Consider the following 20,924-nt stretch of genomic DNA (forward strand, 5'->3'; position numbering starts at 1 on the left):
GTCCCACAGCTTTAGGCTGGTGCAGCGTGCTGGGAACCTCCTGGGATTTCCCAGGGTGCTGCCAGAGCAGCCCCGTCTCCATGGCAAAGCCCTGCAGTGCCTGGAGCGCTTTAATCCCTCTGCTATTTGTGCTCGGCCCATCCTGACCCTGAACCTGCTCCCAGCTGGGAATTTTCCCCTGCCCCAATCCTGCTCTCCTGCTGCTGCTGCCCCAAGGACCCCATTTTCTTTCCATTCCCTACTCAGTTGTTTTTATATGTAGATATATGTCTATACCTATATCAACATCTAGATTTACACCTATATCTACATCTGAATTGATTTCTACACCATCTATATCTCTGTTTCTATGTCTTATTTTTAAGTCTGTGTTTTAGCTGCTAACACAGCTCTGCAGCCTGAGGGTCAGAAATCCTGCAGGAAAATAAGCCCAGCTTTGTTTAAAACAAGCTCCATGTGACCTTTCATGGGCAGCCCCGACCATATCAGGACAATGGCTGCCACCATCACCAGCAAGGACACTCAGAGTCCTCTCTGTCCCCATGCACTGTCAACAGGCCAGGAGTTTGGGGCAGAAGAGGGGAATAAAAGGTTTGAAATGGGCCAGGGTGAACAAGTGGCTTTTTTGCATGGATTGATGAGCCACTGGTGGCCTCTGACGTGCTGGGGCTGTCACTCAGCAGGACTCTGGCCCTGCCAGTGCTGTGTCCCTACCTTTGCAGTGCTTCCCATCCCCGGTGTAGCCGGACTTGCAGATGCACTTGTAGGACTTGGGGGTGTTCTGGCAGATGGCATCGATGTGGCAGTTGTCAGTGCCCTCCACGCACTCGTCAACATCTGCAAGAGAACACGTGAGGGAGCAAAGGGGAGAGCCCAGGACCTCCACCCGTGTCCCCATGGGAGCCACCACCCCAGGTGATGGATCCCAGCGGCCTCTGGCTCCCCAAGCAGCCCTGATGATGGGCTCTGGACATGGTGAATCACTGGGTCCCCTCCCAAACAGCACAACGTGTGTCTCCTCTCGGACACGTCACCCTGAGACTCCCTGGCCCTTTCATGTGTCTGATGATAGGGAATGCTGCTCCAGCACTCCCAGTCCAGGCTGGAGCCAGCCCAGGCAGAGGTAAAAGTCTCTGTCTCCAATTAGCTGTTTCCTGAGCCGACCAGGCACCCAAATAATCGTCATCACTTTCTATTCTTAGGCGCCAAGGAATGTGCACGAATTAGCAGGGACCACACTAAATAAACCTGGGAGCCAGGAGTGAGAAGCAGGAGGGAGAACTGGGAAAAACATCAAGGCTTCCGTGGGGACATGGACAAAATCTGCATCGTCCCCATCCCCCTTTGCCCTTCAACCCCCCTCTCTGGGATGCAGAGCTGCGGTACCCAGGACAGCACATCCAGAGCTCCACGGGCTGGCAGTGGCCTCAGGCAGCAATGCCCAAGGGTTTGCTGTGACAGGAGGCCGTGGGAGAGGAGGTTTTAAAGATGTTTGGGAAATGGAGAAGCCTCAAGCACAAGGAGTGGAGGTTTGTGAGCAAAAGGCTGTTCAGCTGGCTCTCAGTGCCCTGGCAGACAGGGAGATGTGGTGCCCTGAAGCGGGCACATCCCCTGCATGGCTGCCAGTGCCTGCAGATCAGGTGCTGAGGGGCAGGTGGGGCTCAGCATCACCCACAGGTATGGGCAGGGCTCCCAGAGCAGCCCAGGCTCCAGCTCCACGTGGGGAGCACCAGCTCTGCTCCTGGAAGGATTTGCCTCCACCTCTAGGAAGCTTCTCACTGGGGAAGGGGGACCTGAGAGTCCCTCCAGCTCCTCTGTCCCCCCATCAGGAGTAGTGAGAGGCTTCAAAGCTCTCAGCTGCCTTTAAAGGATTGCTTATCAGCAGCCCCACGAACAGAAGTTCTCCAGGAGCTCCCCAGCGCCCCAAACCATCCCTGCAGGCGGCGGCAGGGCAGGGATCCCCGCAGCCCCGTGGGAGCGGCAGCCCCAGCACGGTGCCGGGAGATGAGATGTGACTCTGGGAGATGTGACTGATTCTAGGAGATGTGACTGACTCTGGGGATGTGCCTGACTCTGGGGATGTGACTCCAGGGATGTGCCTGACTCTGAGGATGTGACTCACCCGCCGGCCAGGAGGAGCGGAGCTTTGTCTCCGCATGGGGAGGCGGCACGTGCCTGCGCATTGTATAAATATTTACAGCCCGCATTCATATTTGTTATTTGACATTAGCCATGGCCCGCGGCCACCACGGCCTCCCTTGGGCCATTAATCACCGGCTGCAGGCTGACCCACCACGGTCAGGGATTGCACGGGGACCAGGGCCCTGCTCCGGGCTGGCACCTACAGCAGCCATGGCACTGGGCATGGTGCCACGGTGCCAGCACCCAGCATCAACCCCTGCCTGTGCCAGGGCACCCACTTGTCCCTTTGGGGAGCTGAGTGTGGCTGTTCAGCATCCCAGTGACTTCGCCTCAGGCTCCTGCATCCCTCCCTGGGCTCCCAGAGGGGCGTTGGGAGGTTGTGGCACTGGAGCAGGGCGATGTGGGCATGAGAGCCCAGCAGCAGCAAAGCTGATGCTGACCCAAAGGTCTCCTGAGTCTGCAGATCCTGGCCCTGCATGGTTGGGAGTTCCCCTTCAGGTGTTCCCCCAAAGTTATAAATCAATTGTGATGCTTTGAGTCATGGTGCCAGGGTGAGAGTTGTCAGGTCTGGCTGTCACCCCGGGCACCCAGCCTGGCACACAGGTGGGAACCAGCATCCAAACAGTTCAGACCATCCATCAACCCCCATCTCCTTCCCCTAAAAACTCTCAGAACATGAAGCATCCACCAGGCATAAATCACATCATTGAAACTTTCCCAGCCTTTTGCCAGGAATCTCACTTTTGGGGGAATTTTATTTCCTATTTATTTTTCCTTCTGCACTCTCAAACTCAAGACCATGGACAACAGGCATGAGGCACTGAATGCACCTCTGGCCCTCTCCCACTCACACATGTAGAGCATACTTTTTTTCCTATCTTTTTTCTTATTCTGTAACTTCAAAAGTTGTCTAACTTTGGAAAGATTACACAGTAGCAAAAGTACAAAAGAAAACATTATCAGTTTTCCACTGTAATTTTTCCAAAGCTAGAGTCATTCTGAAAGGTTACAGGATTCTAAAAAAAAAAAGAAAAAAAAGAAAAAGCCGAAAAAGTGTGTTTGTGGGAAGAGTGAATAAATACCCTCCTGGGCACTCCAGGAGCCATCCCGGGATTGGCAAAGATCCCAATTTTAGAAAGCTGAAATTCTGGCTCCTCAGTATCCCTCAGAAATGATGTAGTGAATTAAAGTAAAACCCTCTGAAAAACTCAGTTTTTAGCATTTTTGTCAACGCAAGCAGCATTTTCCCATGAAAGGGAAGGTTTTCTCTCAGGCCAGCCCATTTTTCCTGTGGGAGAATTCTCTCCATCCAAAAAGCTGCCTGTGGCCTCACTGGTGCAGGTGCTCTGAGTTGCTGCCACCATGTGAGAGGGTTCATCTCCAAGAGACAAGTGAAGATTAAAAAAAAAAATTAAAATTAAAAATCCTTACTGATGCTTCTATTTGCTCTCAGCAGTTCCTCACTGGGCTGTGCCCTGCTTGTCCCCCTCCTCCAGAGCAGCTGCTCCATTCAAGGTCCCAAACCCAGGTGGGTTTTTCGGAGAGTTTGCCAAACCTGTACCTCTACATCCCCTCCATTTCTCCCTTCCACAAACAACCAAAATTTTGGCATGATTTTCACCCTAAACCGCCTGAAATGAGCCCAAACCGGGCAGCGCAGATGGGCACACCATGCCCCAAACGCCCGGCATGGGGAATTCTGCACCCGGGATGGAATTTGGTTGGGATGGAGATGCTGAGTGTGGCTGGGGATCACAGCCCCATCTCGCTGGGGCCGGGCAGGGCTGCTCGGAGGGCGCAGCACCCCTGGCACTGCCAGCCCGGGCTGCGCCAAGGGCAGGAGGTTGCGGCGCTCGCCCCGCGCCTCGGGCCGCGCTTTTTATTCCGTTGTGGGTGGGATTTTCCAGCGCTGGCTGTTGGGCCCCGTTCCGCTCCAGCTGCAGCTTTATTCTCCATTTCAAAGGCAGCGCAGGCAGACGGCTCCAACGCCACTGCCATTTCGGGCGTGCCAAAAGCGGGGGCACCGCCACCTCCCCGGGACCCCCAGGGGCTCTGACCCAGGGGAGCCATGGCACAGCCCCCTGTGCCCTGCACAGCTCGGATGTTTTTAGGGCCTGGATTGAGGCTCTTTCCTCACTTCCTTATTTTGTTTAAAAAAAAAAAAATAATAATAATAAAAGATGGTTTTAGCCCTAGGCCAAAAGTCCTAATAAATTTGAGGAGGGGGGTGAGACAGGACAGCAAAATCTGGCCTGAAAAATCCTGAACAAACAAACCCACCGTCCTTTTTCCCCTCTCCTGCAAGTGCTTCAGCTTTTTCTACAAATTAATTTTATTCTTTGTTTTTATATAGGCATATATATTAACAGCCTGTCTGTATGGGGATGTGTGTGTAGCTGTTGGCAGACATGCGGAGTTTCCACTCGGCCTTAATGCCAAATTAAAGCTTTATAACTTCAGTAGCTCCTTTTACCAGGGTATTAATAACCACCTCAGACACTGTGGTGCAGTTTATTAATCATTTGTTCGTCCAGGGAGCCTGCAGGGGTGACTCGTGCTGCACCACAGGCTCGGGGCATGGCCACGGGCAGTGGCAGCTCCTGGGAGGGGATTTGGGCCAGGAGAGGGGAGCAGGATGCTCTGCAGGGCAGCTTTCTGTAAACTGGCTAAAGAATTATCACCTGCACTCAGAGATGCTGGCTCAGGTGCTGGGGGATGCCCTGCTGCCAGGACGGGGGTGCCAGTGGGCCCTGGGCAGGTACCTGTGCTCAGGATGGCTCAGAGGGGGTGTCTGCATCTCACCGTGCAGTGGAGACCCCCAAACCAGCCCCGTGCCCTGCACATCCACCCAGCTTTCCCAAAAGCAGGTGGGACACAGGAGGTGCAGCCCCAGCACTCGGCCCTGTGCAATGATGGAGTACAGGAGGAGGAGGAACCACAAGTCAGAGAGAGGACCTGGGGCCATTCCCAGCCTGGGACCCTCCTGTCCAATGCCCAGACCCTGCCCTATAACCCTCACCGTGGGTTGTGCTTCCCCAAAGCTGTTAATGACCCAGAAAAGGGCTTTTTTATCCCCCTCACTTATGCTTCCCACTCCCCTGAGGGCAGAGTGCTGAGCTGTCCATCCCCTGCAGCAGCCCAGGTCATCCTGATGGATTCCCCACCATTCCCTGGGTAGGAAATGCTCCCTCCACCTCCATCCACCTCCTTGTGCCAGCCCTGGTCACTTCAGCCCAATTCCATCAAACCCCACAGAGGGTTTGGTGCCCCACACCAGCAGCCTGCTCGTGTCCCCGTGGAATTGTCACTGCTGCTGTTGTTCCTTTGGCTTATTGGACTGGCCCGGCCTTGCCTTGAGAAATGTGTTTGTTTTTTGCTCCGGGAGCAACAATCTCAAGATCTCCAGCGGGGACACAGCCTCTCCAAAACACAGCCAGGCATCCTCCAGGGCTGCCAGACAGAGCAAACTTTATCTGCCATCCCGGGCTTCTCCTAAAGCCTCTCGGGGGACTTAGAATTTTGAAAGTGAAGGCTAAGGTCAATCATGCATACTGTTTTCCTAAACTGAGTACTCTGGTGTGGCTGTCTGTGCAGGAAAAAAAAAATCTATATAAAAATAAAAGACAAGAACCCCCAAACTCCTGAGCAGTTTGGAGAGAGCAATACATCGGCACTGGAAGACTCAAGGTGTCTGGATATTTATACTCCAGTTGGCAGTTACAAAAAAACTCTTCTTCCCTCCTTCCTACCCACCCCCTCCCCTTTTTTAATCTCGGTACAGGCATGTTAGAGGTCCTCAGTCAAAGATCTCCTTTGAACTGTGCATGTGAAATGTTTACAGTTTTACATTTCATATTTCAGCGGGGTGGAGGGGACAGGCACAACAGTCACACACTGTGAATGTTGGAGAGGTAGGAAGGCAGAGGCCAAGGGGGAGGAGGTTTGCCTGCAACGGGAGGGGAACCAAACAGCATCTCCACGCTGCAATTGGAAAATTTCAAGGCTCCTTGAAAAAAACACAGAAAAATAATCCGCGGCGGTGCGTAGGGTTTGCAGGTGCATCGCAGCGCAGCAGTCCCTCACGTGGGACAGGGGCCAGGAGGGCTGGAGTCAACCATCAACCACCCAGGGCCCATGGGCTGGGCTGAGGCTGCCACCCCACCCAGGACCCTGAACTGGGCTGCTGGGAGTGCCAACGGGGTGCTGGGATCCCCAGGGAGACGCTGCCTCTCCCTGCTGGAGAGGCACACGGCACAGCATCATCTGAGGGGATGTGCAATCAGCCGCAGGGGAAAGTGGCAAATGCTGGGATGTGTTCCCAGAGATGAGGGAACTGGCACTGCCCGAGGAGGGCACAGAGCTGCCAGTCCCTGGGAGCGTGTCCGTCTGTCCTGCCAGCGTGCAGGGAGGGACGGATGCTGGCAGGCAGCAGGTAAGGCACTGCTCCACTGAGAGCAGGAGCTCAGGACAAGCCCTCCTGTCTGGAAGGCTGAGATGGACTGACAGGCAAGAGGCTGGGACTGGCAGGGACATTATCTACCCAAAACCCAGAGGAGTGCTGGGCACAGCAGCACGTGGGCAGCCTGGCCTGTGGAGCACAGATGTGAGTGTGCGTCAGGAGCCTCCCTATGGTTATTTAGATTTATGTTGCCAGCTCTCCTCTTGAAAGCTTCCCTAGCCCTAAGCTGACTCCAGAGCCAGCCAGGTCCACTGGCAGACACCCTGCAGGCCCAGCGGCCAGCTCTCTAAATCCTTCGTTCCCCACAGACTAAACTTTGTGGGGTAATTCAGTACAAGGAACGAGCCAGTGAGCCCGACCCATGACACAATGTTATCCCACCAAGAGAAGACAGACGGGAGAGGAGCCCTTCCCAGCCTGTGACAGTCACCTGGCAAGGGTGGCTGTGCCTCAAAAGGACAAAAGTTTTGGGGCGACGTGTGCCCCATCCTTGGGGTGTCACCTGCCACGCACACCTGATGCTTTTGAGAAATATCCTGCTAACACATGTCCCAGACACACAGAGCGGGTTCAAGGAGCTCAGTGACAGTCAGAAAACGCAGGAGACAGCAGGATCTGAGGGAAGGCACATGTTGTACCTGCCATCAGTGATGCCCATGAGTTCAGCCTCACCCAAAAGGGACCACCAGCTCCAGGCCCAGCCCTGCCCAGAGTCCTCGCAGCCCCGCACACACCAACCTTTGCCTCTGTGCAGACAGCTCCCCCTGCCCAGCCCACAGAGCCCCCAAACTGCAGCCCCAGGACCAATTCCCCAGCAGAGCCCCCCTGGAAGAGCCAGCACTGTCCCAGGCAACGAACCCCAGCTCAGCACTGAGCTCACCTCTCTCCACCCCCACTCCACCCCTCTCCTTCCCTGAAGGGATCTGTCAAGTCTCTGCACGATGGAATTTCACTTTGCTATTTTAATGCAATTCTGGCTCGGGCTTAAATGGAACTGGAAACCAAAAGGCCTTAATAAATAAATATTATGATAAGAAATGAAAGCAATGCGTACACTCAAGATAATTTGAGGGGGGATAAAAACCTAAGCATTCCTTTCTGTGCCTAAATCATAAAGCTTTATGTGAAGCTGGACGCCTTCTCACCAAACCTTTGCCCTGGAAAAATCTCTCCTGCTTGCCCAGGCTGCCCTCCGGAGAAGTCGCCCATTGTTTTAGAAACACTTTGAGCCAGATAAGACAATAGCCTTGAAATTCCTTCTAACTTTGTCGGTGACAGGGCTGGGGCGACCATGCGCGTGGCTGGAATCCTCCTACAAGAGATCTTTCGTTATAGCCTGCGCTCCGAGATTTCATTCACACGCTGCTTAATCTCACCGTCCGCACAAACGCCGCAGCTGCCACAGCCACAGAAACCTCGCATGCCGTGCAAAGAAAAAGAGAAAAAAACCCCGGCAGATTGTCCAGATAGTGGTGAATGAAGGAGAAAACCCCCTTTGAGGCAGCCAACGGGACCATGTATAGGGCTGTGTGTGCTCCGCGCGCTCCCGCGCGTCTATAGAAAAAATCCGAGCTAAATATAGAGGTGCTATAGAAAAGGGAAGGTATAGATAGAGCATACATAAAGCTCCGTGTGTACGTCTGGGAAGGGGAGGCTCTGCCTCAGTACGGGAGCTGTGAAACAGAAAAGCCCGAAGTTGATAAGGATGGGACATAGCTCTCCTTCCACGAGATAGGGAAAGAGCTCCCTTCATTTTCAGGCTTAGCTGCGCTCAGCTACCTGAACTTTCCTGCTGCCCAGCATCTGAGGTTCCCCCGTGCCCCATGTGCAGTCCCCGAGCACAGACGCAGCCCCCGGGCTCTGCCACCCCTGCCCTCCAGCCCAGCCCACCCTGCTGCCCCATCTCCCAGACACAAAACCAGCAGAGCCCCCCAAGCCTCCCCAAACAGCCACATTTCGCCTGCGATGGATGCAGACTTGCTCGCCCACCCTAATTTTCTGCCCCTGCACCCCCTGCCTTGAGATAAAAGAGTCCAAACCCAAAAGAAGTAAAGTCTAAGGAACGCAACTCATTAAAGAGTTCGCAAACCCAAGCCCAGTTCCAAGGCAGTAGGCGAGAATATCTGCAAGCGACATTTAAAATCCCCTCCACTGTTTGTTGTTGCTGCTGCTGCCTTCTCCAGGCTGCACACAAACCCCAGCTCTAACGAGGAGATCCGGCTGCCCAATCCACACATCAAACAGCAAACCTTCGAGCAGGGAAGATTTTCTCTTACCTTGACTGGCTTTATTCGCCAGCGTGCTTCCAGAGTGGAGGAGAAAGAAAAGGATGGAAAATCCAGCAATCTGCAAAGCTCCCATGGCAATCCCAGTCTGCAGGGAGGAGCGGGGGCAAGAAGGGGGATTTCTAGTGCTTTAAGGGAAACAAGGGGCTGAGCATGCGAAGGGAAATCAAAGGGAGGAAGGGGCTCTCTCCTTGCCGTGTGTGAGACAGAGGGAGGGAAGGGAGCTGAACTGGTGGAAAAAGCTGCTCTGGGTTCAGTTTGGGGCTCTTGGTGCTGCTGAAGAGGAGAGAGCGAGGGAGGGAGACCCAGGGCAGTTGGAGGAAAGTGGACTCTATCGCCCTCTCTCTGGCGGCTGCTCTGATCCCTTCTCCTTCTTTTTTTTTTCCCTTAAATAATCCCAGCCAATTCCAGTTTTGCAAGAGCAGCAGCAGCAGCAGGAGCAGCAGCAGCAGCAGTGCTGGAGGGGGGAAGCAGGCGCCTTGCCCTGGTGCTGGGGACCTGGGAAAGGGGAGTGGAAAGGAGAGCCCCATCCAAGCAACGCCCTTTTTCTCTCTCCCAGCCTTTCTTTCTTTCTTTCTATTTGGCTTTGGTTACTCCTTCACGGCTCCCCCCCTCGCACCCCCAAGGCTGGGCTTTGCCTGCAGGAATTTACAGTCTGCGCTGGAGGAGAAGGGCCAGTAGCCATGGAGACTGCTTCCCTGGGAGCAGGGAGGTCAGGCGGAGACCATGGGCGATCAATGCATCAATGCAAAGCCCCCCGCAACCCCCAGACCCAGCCCGCACCTCGCAGCCCCTCGGCCAGCCCGGGGCTTGGCGTGGTGGCAAGGGGAGGGGGGCCAGGGGGAGGCGTCTGCCATGGGAAAAGGCGAGGGGTGGGAAAGAAAAGGACAAGGGGAAAAAAAAAAATAGATATAATTAAAAACCCTGAGAGTTTGCAGATGGCACGACCCGGCTGGGCTTGGTGGCTTTTGGAGAGTCTCGGGGTGCTGGGCAGGGGGAAACAGGGCCGGAGAGCAGCTCTGCTGGCTGCCCTGGGAGGTGGGAGGAGGACTGGGAATAAGGGTGGAGGGGGAAGAAAAAGACCTTTCTGAAATGTTCAGGGGTTTTTTGTTTGCTTGCGGGACCTTCTCACAGCCCGGCCCCTGGAGCTGGGGCACCCCAGGGAGGAGGGGGACCCCTGCCCCACCCCATGGCCGTGGGAGCTGCTGGCACCATCTCCCTTCTGGGTGTTCCTGCTCCCTGAGCCAGGAGAGGCACTGCCAGCCAGGAAACTGCAGCGGGAGATGAAGGCTGGAGCCAGGAGCCAGGGGTGGGATGGGGAGGAAGGTGTGCAGTGATTCCACCTGTCCGGGGACAGGGGTCTGACAGCCCCAGTGGTCATTGTGCCTTTGGGTTTCCTCCCAGCCCACTGTGCTGCCCCTACACCCTCCCCAACACCCCTTTTGTCCTAATATCCCCTAAAGATACGACAAAGGGGGCTGGAGGCAGTGGGAAATGTCCAGCTAAGCCAAGCACCCACAGCACGGAGGAGGGACTGCAGTTGGACAGGAGGATGCTGAGGGTCCCTGGGTCTTTCCCTACAAAGTCACCCCCTCCCTGGGCTGCCCTCACAGCACAGGGACCTTCCCTTTGGGCAGGGGGCTTGCAGGAGCACAACAGTAACCCAAACCCGTCCCTGGCACAGCCAGGCTCCACGGCAGCTGGTAAGGGGCAGAGGTGCACAAATGATCCTTAAAGCTGTAAAAAAATGTTGTACATAAAAATATGAATGTGGAGGTGTTGTCCCTAGGCTGTGCTGGGAGAGGACCATGCCCCTCCAGTGGGCATGTGCCATCCCACTGGGCACTGATGCTGGGGGAAGCCAGCTCCAGTCTGTGCCAGCAGCTCCTGGGCACAAGAGCCCCTCCCCTGAGGTGGGACAGGGCGCTGGGCATCTTCACATCCTGATCTGAAGGCATCACCAGTGGGGTGCCACCACCCTCCTGTGAGTATCACATCAGCAGCTGTGCCACTGCTTTTCTTTCTGGGCTGGAATTTGCTGCAGAAACACAAGCCTCTTATGGCAGAGACTCCTAAGAGCAGAGTTAAAATGGAAACTCTGCTCTGGGTTACGCTGGCAGATCTCTGTGCCCGGCCACCGCACCTCGCACCCCGTCCTGTGATCCTTTATCATCATAACCAGAGGAAAACTAAACAGTCCTCCTTGTTTCCCCTCTAACCTATCTTCTAAATCTGGAGACCGATCTCACGGCACGAGGGACAAGACCTTCAGCAATGTTGATTTATAACTGAGCTTCTAAATTGCAGGTTTACGCATTAGTATAAACACCCATAAACCAGCCCTAAATACACAGGGCCGTGTGTAATTAAAACGCCAAAACACCGAGCAGCCACGTGAGAGCGCGGGGGAAATGAACCAACTCCTCAAACCCCTCACTCGTGCCCAGACTGCCTCACTGGGGACACAACTCTGGCCAAGCGCTCCCAGTTAAACCAGCGCCTTGCTGGGAGGGGGGTCGCAGCACAGGAGCCAAGGGGCTGACCCCCATGTCTCGCTCCTCCAACGGGGTTATGAAGCACCACAGCGAAGCAGTGGGGTTGGAGTGAACTGCTGATGTCCAGGAATTCCCAGAAAAGCTGTGTCATCTTCCCAAAGCATCGCTGAGTCCAGCAATTGATGCTGCCCGGCAGAGTGGCCCAAGGGGCAGAGGTGGTGCCAGGGCTGTGCGTGCTTTGGTGCCCCTCCAAGCACAGGGGAAAGTTGGGCAGATGGGGATTCCTGACATCACCCAGGGAGTGCCAAGGGTCACACTGACATCACCTGCAGGGCAGCCCAGCGCTTTGGCCCACGGGGCTGGCACGGATCCGTGCCCAGGAGCTGATTCCAAACCCTTCACAGGCATCGCCAGCCCGAGCCTTGTGTGTGTGTGTGTGTGTGTGTGTGTGGTGGGGAAGGAGGTGGCAGCACTCTCCCCCCCGCTGCCTCCACTCCCCGTTGTGCACTTCTGGGCAAAATCCATTTGCTTTGGCTTCATGTAGGGCCAGAAGATTCGGCCCATTGTGCTGCGGCGCTGAAGAGCCGGCGAGGAATTGTCAGCCATGCTGAAACGGTTACATGGGGAGTCATGAAAATTTACTGCACCACTCTCCGCTCCCTCGCCAAGAAATAAAAGCAAAAGATCACAACAGGCATTTTTTTAATTTGAAGCAAAATTAAAAAAAGAACGGATCTGCGCTCAGAAAACAACAACCACATCCACAGATCAAAGCAGCTGTTCTCCTCTCATTCGGGGTTTTAAGAGGTTTCTGCAGCTACAGAGATGTTTACACAGGGAGAGAGATACATACATTGTGCTGTCTTGATGCTGCCTCTCCCCCCTTCATCTGGCAAAACATTCCCTGGGAGGCGATATGAGGTCATTCCTAGCCCCTGCCTTGTTTTCCTCAAGCTGCAAGGCTGCGGGGCAAGAGGCAATTCAGTTCCCATTAGCGCACACACACATTTGCGCTCGGAACCCTCCCATGCACATTTTGCCTGGGGGGAGCTCGGGATGGACAGGGAACCAGCTTGTTCCCAGAGGGAATTCCAGCAGCCCAACTGGATGGACAGGGAACCAGCTTGTTCCCAAAGGGAATTCCAGCAGCCCAGCTGGATGGACAAGGAACCAGCTTGTTCCCAGAGGGAATTCCAGCAGCCCAGCTGGATGGACAAAGAACCAGCTTGTTCCCAGAGGGAATCCCAGCAGCCCAACTGGATGGACAAGGAACCAGCTTGTTCCCAGAGGGAATCCCAGCAGCCCAGCTGCCCTGAGGGCCAGCGGCTTTGGCCAAGCCCCTGGGAAGGGACGCGGAGCCGGGAGCTGGGCTGGCATCTTCTGCAGACCAGCATCTTCTGCAGAGCAGCCGTAATGGTTCTGTGGCTTCCACCGCTTTTACGGCGAGAGGGGCTGACCGGCTCTGGGGAGCACTAATGGGCTGTAAAAGGCTCTTTCCCCTCTGCCTCCTTGGCTCCGGCCCAATTCCAGCGGCGCTGAGCCCCTCTCCGGTGCCTGCGCAGGGACGGGGCCGTGGGAACGCGCCGGGGCAGCTCCGCGGGCACCTCCGGGCATCGGCACCTCGGTCCTGCTGCTCCGTGGGCAGCGCCCGCTCTGGCGCGCAGAGGGGCCCTGGCTGTGAGCCAGCCTGCACTGTCTGTGCAAGTGATAAAAGCCTGCGAGAGGATCCTCCCCACCTCTAGCACGGATTTAGTGCCATGTGCTAGGAACGAGCGGCATCTTCAGCTGCGTGTGCTTGTGTGATGCCGAGCCAAAAGCAGCTTCTGAGGCTGCACAAGAAGCTGCTGAGAAGCAAAAGTCCCCGAGGCCCTCAGGGCTTGCAGAAGCAGCTATTGAGCCAGGCAGGGATGCTGCAGGCAGAAGAGTGAAGCAGATTTGCCTTTCCCTCCTGTCCATGAGAACCAGAATGATGCCAGCCCAGGGCAGAACCCCCTCATCTCTGCTGGACCCAGCAGCTGGGGGGATGGATGCTGGCACTGCATCCCCACCCTGAACACTGGAAGGTGCTGGCTCGAGAAAACAGCAGCCCAGACATTTCAATGCCCCAGCGAGGGCTGTGGTCTACAACTTGGAACAGAATAGACTATTTTTAAAAGCCGAGAGGAAAACACAGCATTCCCAGTAACACGCCAACAGCCCAGGCTCACGCGGCTCAGCCGGTCCCCAGCGCTCGTCCCTCATTTCCCCAGCCTACAGCTTGATCCAGATGCCTCCAAGGTGGGTAAAAAAGCACCAGGTCCCGCTAAATGACTGCCTGGCACCCTGTGACACCTTTTTTCCAGAGTTATGGGCTTCCCAAAACGCTGCCTGCGAAAGGCCGTGTTTGTAATTCCCCGTTTGCAGCAGGAGAAGGTGACACACGCTGAGGTGAAGTGACTTACCCCGGCGTCACCGGCAAGGCCGATGGCAAGGCCAGGAATAGCCCCGTTCCCAGTTAACCACTAACCACACTTATCCCAGAATAAGGGTCCCTTTTTCCAGCTGAATTTATAACAGCTTTCCAAGTGACATAAGGGCTTACAGAAATAGGCAGGCTTTTATTCCAGAATAATTACTGGGAGATCGGGCTGGAGCGTGTATAATTACACTGCCGGTGAGTCGGACCCTGTGCCACTGGAACACAGCTTTTATCTCATCCTACTTTTCCACGAGCACATGTACGTCAGCTGGGAGATCGTCAGGATGTGGGTGGAGAAGGAAGGGGCTTTGGGAAGAAAGGAAAGTGATGTATCACTCCCTGCAGCTCTGTTAATCACATTTCCCATAGAAGATGATAAAAGGTCTTCGGCTACTGAAGTCAAAAGGAGTCTTTGGGGGTGTGCTGGGTCACACCCCAGATGGACTCAGCAATGCTCAGTGCATCTGCTTTGAGTCAGACACAGCTTTGGAGCAGGTGGGGTTTGTAAAATACATTTTATGTCCCACACTGGTAAAATCAAGCTCAGAGTCCAGGTCGAGGCCTGAACACATTTCTGACAAAAGCTGTGAGAGCACATCGTAGGAAAACATCCTTTGACAGTAACCTCATCATTTATCAGGTGCTGATGTGTCTGTGCAGTGGCAAGAACGGAGACTCAAAGAACGGGGCTGTGGTGGGCTGGGGGGCTCTGGGGGGGCTGCTCTGCCATGACAAGGCAGGGGTTAACTGTGACACCACGGGAACTCCAGGACCCAGACACACATGTTTAAAAGTAGCACTTCTCTCCTTAAAATAGTTTATGGATCTTACTTGGGGATAAATCCAACACCCTGGAGCAGAAGGAGACCTATTAATTCCTGAGTTTTTTCACGCCGTAGTAAAGCAGCGGTTTTATTTGCCCGCCTTGCGTAAGATGTCAGTCATTTTCCCACTTGCATTTCCATCTACAATTTAACAAGGCAGCAGTTTATTTCCAGAAGCCCCGGCCAGACCCCAGCCAACTGCGTCAATATTTTGTTGCTTACACAAATGCCACCATTAAAGTCAATACTGCGTTCCGGGGGAGGCTTTTTTCCCTTTCTTTTTTGTTAGATGATGCATGCAGAACTGTGGAAATATGGGAGGGTGAGAGCAGCCTCTCTGAGCCTGTACCTGGTGCAGAGGCACGGGCACTGCTCAGGGCACTGACCTGACCAAAGGCATTTGCTAATTAATTCATTCTTCCAAGAGACTTAACTGCCTCTTGCCTTTGCAAACCAAGGCAAAACCCGAGCCAAATGTCAGAAAACTTGGAGAGACCCTTATTGAGTGCAGAACACTCCAGAGGAGGGAGCTGCCTGGTGCCAGCTGTGGAGCGGACAGGGGCAGGCGTCCAACCCAAACCGGCCCCTTTGCAATCCTGCACGGCTCCCCAGTGCCGCTTTTGGGGTGGGGACAGAGGCAGAGCTGGGCTGTGCCAGGGGCTGCCCGCCTTCCTCAGCCTCCTGCTTTGGGGTGGACACTGCTTTGGGGTGTCCTCCTGCTTTGGGGTGTCCTTGCTGTGCTGCAGCAGGTCACCGTGGGCTGACCATGGCTGCTGGCTCGTTTCAGGGATGCTCCTGCAGCCCTCGCTGTCCTGTTGCCTTTGGCACGCTCTCCCAAAAACCCTCTGAGGTTTTCTGGTCCAGCATGAGCTCATCCCTCTGCCACAGCCTCCCCGTGCATGGGGCTCTCAGGGCACCCCCAGCACCTCCCTGCATCCACACCCCAAAAGCTGGGGGGGTTTTAACCCTACACATGGCTAAAATATCTGACAAAATCCCAAAGGGAACAAGGAGAGCCCAAAGAACAAGGGGCTGACAGCCCAACCAGCTGGGGAAGCCCTGCAGGATCTCCTTCCTAATTCCTGCATCAGACCACTTCTGCATGAGAACAGAGCGGCCTTAGTGTGTCAACAAGCCCTAAACGCCCGAGGGCAGCTGGAAGTGAGATGACATTATTTTTTTTTTTTTATTTAAAACGGGCTTCTTAACCTACAGGAAAGTAAATGTTCTTCTAGGATGGCCAAGAAAACCACACTGGGATTTTCCAAATGGGCATGACTGACTGTTTATGAGCAGAGGCTTCCAAAGGCAGGAATAAATGGCTTGCTCTCAGCAGGTTTTCCTTTCTATATTTACCCTCACCTGAAATGAACATTATTGCACACTGCAACACTTATTCCCTCTGATCAGGGGAGCGGGTGAAGAACCAACCAGCCGCAACATGTCAAACAAATTGTTAATCTGGTGTTTGCACGGGCAGGGGGAGGAGGGAGTCCCCTGGGTTTGGGGCAGGCCCCAGGTCCTGCTGACAACTCCCATCCCAGCTCTGCAGGAACGCTTGGCCTGCCTGCTGCTGCTCCTGGCTGCTGGGAGCTGGAGCTGGGCCCTTCGAGGAGCTGATCCATTGGTGCCTGAGAGGTTTCCAGCCCTGTGGCACCCAAGCAATCCTGATCACAGGCAGCTGGTGGGAAGAGATGGGACCTGGTGCAGGGAGCTGCCCAAGGCTGCACGAGAAGACTTCTGAAGAAGTGCACTCGGATGGCAGCTGAAGGTTCAAGCATTAGATAACCCTCTCCAAAGCACTGGGCTTTGCCGTCCATCTCCACAAGTTCCAGGTTCCTCTGGCTGTTTCTCTGCCTGTTCTCGAGGTGGGAAGTCCCTGTGGATGCAAAGGGTTGGTGCCTCTTAGGGAAGGTCCCCTGCAGGCACAAACCGCCCTGCTGATGCCCAGCTTGGCCGTAAGAGACCAAGAAGTTTCCTGGATAAGGGGCTGGGGGCTGAGCCATTGTGAACCAAACCCCAGCATGAGGCTGATCACTCAGCTGTAAAATCTCTCCTAATCCCAGCCCTGGGGAAAGGAGAGGACAGGGAGATCACCTGCCTCTGCAGGACGTCGCCCACATCACATGGCTCCCCGGGTCACGCTCGCACCCACCAGCACCACCTTCAAATCTGGGCTTGACCTCCAATTTACCTTGAAGCTCACTAACTAATTGTGCCAGCTGGAAAAGGGGTTCCCATCACCCCAGGAAGCACAGGGGGATTAATCCTCCATGGCAGTGGGGGAAGGTGATCGCTCATTAGTGTCTGGGGTGCCAGGGACACCTGGGTGTGGGCAGCAGGGATGAAACAGCCTTGCTTTGCTCACAAGGCTTCCATGTACTCATGCCAGACAGGACCTGGCTTCTTTTTCCCAGCTCAAACTTTTTACTTTTGGAAAAGTCTGTCCTTGTCAGAATAGCTGAGCAAACCCTTCCCCAGGCAGCCATTCCAAGAGAATTTGTGTTAATACAGATTAACGAACATAAAGCAATCTAGATAAACCGCATTAAGCCAAAAACACCTTTGAACTTTTTTTTTTTTTGGATCACAATTCCTCCCCAAGCGCTGTGTGTGGTTTGGGCCTCCCTGTACCTTCAGCTTCCCCAGCTCTCCATCAAGCCACAATTTAGTCAAGTCAGCAAATACAAAGATTATCCAGAGCCAGGGGCACCAGCAGCAACCCAGTGCTTTGCACGGGGAGCCCAAACCCAGTTTTGGGTGTGGGGGTGCCCAATGGGGTGAGATGGCACGAGAAGCCTCTCCCCAGCTCCAAGAACAACTCCCAGTCACAATGCTGGGGCTGTGGCCAGGCTGCCTGTGTGACCATGAACCAAACCCCTCCAAGCCTCAGTTTACCCAGCACCAACCCATCCCTGAACACACAGATGACAGATTGGTCTGGAACACCCTGAGACCCACAGGAGGCTGGGCAGGACAAAGGCTGGTTTGCTCCCCTGGCTGCTCCCTGTAGCTCAGACACGTCCTCTGTGGCTGAGGTGGCAAAGCCAGCTCATGCAGATGGGATGTCTCACAGGAAAGGTCATGCACCACCTGAGGAGTAGGGAACTGACAGATACCACAGCTGCTGGTGGGGCATTGGTGTGTTCTGGGCACAAACACACCTTGCATGGCCCTGCCAGAGCAGCACTGCTGCAGGCACTCACTCCTCCAGAGGATTCCCAAACAAAACCAGGGACTACGGCAAACCTGGCGCCAAGACATCCTCTCACCTGGACAAGGTGTAAAATACCCCTCACACGCTTGCTGGGACACTGGGAGCTCCTCAGGATCCTGCTGTCTGCCCACGTATTTTCACCAGCATTCAGCATGGGAACAATCCAAACCTTGTCTGGCGCCCAGGAGCTCCTGCAAAAATAGCTTTCCTGGCAAATTGGGCAGAGGAAAACTCCAGTGTTCCCCTGCTCTCCCCTCCACACCCTCCCAAAACACCTGCTAACACTTTCTGCCCTCCACCCTCATTGCCTTCCCCCTGTAAGGCCGATTTCCAACAGCCGCGGATGCAGCTCCAAATTGCCTCTCGTTTTGGAAGTGAGGGCTGTGACACGGCCAGGGCTCTGCCTCTGCTGTTGGGATGGGGTTTGGTGTTTCACAGAGCCTTCTGCGGCTGCTCGGCTCGCAGCTCACAGCTCGGGGCCCTGTGCCTCCCTCCCAGGTGATTTGGACCGGGACACACCAGGAAGTTTGCTTTCACCTCCTCTGTCGGCGCGTGGGCGTGCAAACAGTGACCGGCTTCTCCGCTGCTCCCGCTCCTTTAAATGGGGACTTTCATATTCATCAGGCTTGGAAAAACATTGCCATCTCTTAAACAAAAAACCCATTTCCCCGTGGAAGGGGAAGGTATTTCTGTTTGCACTGGCAGGCTCTCCCCCTCGCCACGCCCAGCACGGTCATGATGGGGCTGCAAAAGTGTGGCCGTTCCACAGGTGAGGAAGGTCCAGCCACGGAGCTCTCTCTGCTCCTGCCGGGAAAATGGGAGCCTTCTTGGAAAGCTGAGCCCTCTGCACCAGGCTGGGCTTAATTCCTTAGGGAACTTGCCTCAAGCAGGGCAGAGGAAACGTGTGTGGGCTGTCCTCAGAGATGAGGCAGATTCACAGCCCAAATGGTCCTTTCCAATGGGATCACCAGGGTTACAAATTTCTGACGTGATAAAAGGGCAAATTGGAAATCTCCCTATGGAGTTTGCTGCCTAACACTCCAAGTGCTCACCCTGAAAGACTGAAAATCCCAATTTCCTCTCTTGGGATTTCAGCTAGATGGCTCAGCTAAAATATACATGAGATTAATCTAATCAGAGAGATGGATGGAGAACATTAAAACAGTAGATTAAAAGAACCCACCCAGACCAATTACCAGTGCTCCTGAGGTCCTCTGCCTTTGTGGGAAGTTAAACCCACTCAGGAATTAGATTGCCTTGCAGAAATCGGCAGGAAATGCATTAAAAATACATTCTTCTATTGCAATCCTTCATGTCACCAGTCACATGGGAAAGGAAATTAATGCAGGGGAAATGCATATATATTTAAATACAATTGCCTCCTCTGGGATCAGGATTTATGGGATGGAAGCAACGGGCCCTGCTCTGAAACAGAGACAAGAGCAAAGTGCAGTGCCCTCAGGAGCTGTGCTGTTCTACTCTCTATAAATGCTATTTCCCCATCCTCAGCTTCCTCACGCGAAGCTAAGGATCAGAAAAGGGCAGCAGCTGGGTCTGGCACTACACAAAAATGCACAAGGAGCACTGAGGGAAATTCCCTGTCCCTGCCCTGTGGCCCCGAGGGCTCTGTAATCCCTCTGTCATGGATGTCATGGATGCTGAGGAAATAAATTAAGAGTGGGGAAAAAATGCTGGGAGGGAGAAAAAAGGCAAATGGTTTATTGGCACACAAGGAGCGTCGTCCCAGCGTTTGTGGGTTTGCCCTTCGGAAGGTTTAACCCCAATCCCAGAGAAGTGCGGGAGAGGTTACAGCAGGTGACCGGAGTCAAGCCACCGGAAACGACAACGGACAAAGTCAGAGGAACGAGGGAGCAGGAAGGATGCTCCGGGAACGAGGGAGCAGGAAGGATGCTCCAGGAACGAGGGAGCAGGAAGGATGCTGCGGGAACGAGGGAGCAGGAAGGATGCTGCGGGAACGAGGGAGCAGGAAGGATGCTGCGGGAACGAGGGAGCAGGAAGGATGCTGAGGGAACGAGGGAGCAGGAAGGATGCTGCGGCGGCTGCACGGCCGGCAGCGCTCCCTGCAGCTCCCGCTGCCGCTCCCCGACAGCTCCGGGGCCGCCCCTTCAGCCGAGCCCCGGGATGGCAGGGCCGGGATGAGATGGCAGGGCCGGGATGCGATGCCAGACCCCGGGCGGCCCCGGGTCTCGCCGCCGCAGCCGCCTCTCAGCGCGGCGCCGCGCCACGCCTCACACCGGGCCCCCCTTCGCTCCCCCTCCTCCGCCCGTAATGGGAGCGCCCGCCGCGCCGCCTCGACACAGCGCCTGGCGCGGCCCATTGGCGGAGCAGGGGAGTCCCGGCCCGCCCGGCCCGAAGGCGGCTTTGGGGGTGGCGGGTGCGGGACCCCGGGGCTGGGGCAGTGCCTGATGTTCACTCGCTCCGTGCCCGCTGTTCGTTCGCTCCGTGCCCGCTGTCCGTTCGCCCCGTGCCCGCTGTCCGTTCGCCCCGTGCCCGCTGTTCACTCGCTCCGTGCCCGCTGTCCGTTCGCCCCGTGCCCGCTGTTCACTCTCTCCGTGCCCGCTGTCCGTTCGCCCCGTGCCCGCTGTTCATTCTCTCCGTGCCCGCTGTCCGTTCGCTCCGTGCCCGCTGTCCGTCCGGCGCGGCGCCGCTCCCGGCCGGCACTAGGGGTCAGCCCCGCGCCGGGGATCGCGGGCAGGGGAGGGAGCCGGGTCCGCTCACAGCCACAGCGGTGATTTGTCTGTACACAAACCTGCACGTTTTCACTCAAAAACTGTTCAGTAAATGCATTTAACCCCCTTTTCCTCTCGAGGCTGTGGTTCGCGTTCCTTCCCTTACTTTTATCTTGTTTTTCTGCAGCCAGTTGTCTCCTGGAGCCAGCTATGGGCAGTCACTGGTGACATTTCCACACTGACCAATGTGCGTGAAATTGTCATTAGAGCGACTTTGGACTGCCAGGGGTCGGCTTTTCCCACACAGGTCTGCGTGCATATAAATATAAATATAAATATAAATGCAAATATAAA

The 20,924-nt window shown here is 55.1% G+C and overlaps 1 protein-coding gene across 1 annotated transcript in view; it reads right to left on the reverse strand.

The window, feature by feature from the left end:
* Window positions 1-8,974, reverse strand: part of SCUBE3 (signal peptide, CUB domain and EGF like domain containing 3) — a 28,338-nt gene extending 19,364 nt beyond the window's left edge. Inside the window, exons 1-2 of the mRNA XM_054293963.1 lie at window positions 8,878-8,974; window positions 715-837 (exon numbers count right to left, since the gene is read on the reverse strand). Coding sequence (XP_054149938.1) covers window positions 715-837; window positions 8,878-8,962 — 208 coding nt within the window. The 5' untranslated portion in view covers window positions 8,963-8,974. The remainder of the gene's footprint in view (window positions 1-714; window positions 838-8,877) is intronic.
* Window positions 8,975-20,924: the final 11,950 nt, after the last annotated feature.

Source organism: Melozone crissalis, unplaced genomic scaffold (genome assembly GCF_028551555.1).
Source record: "Melozone crissalis strain CALT ecotype California unplaced genomic scaffold, PUWL_Pcris_2 ptg000198l_1, whole genome shotgun sequence".
Taxonomy (NCBI): domain Eukaryota; kingdom Metazoa; phylum Chordata; class Aves; order Passeriformes; family Passerellidae; genus Melozone; species Melozone crissalis.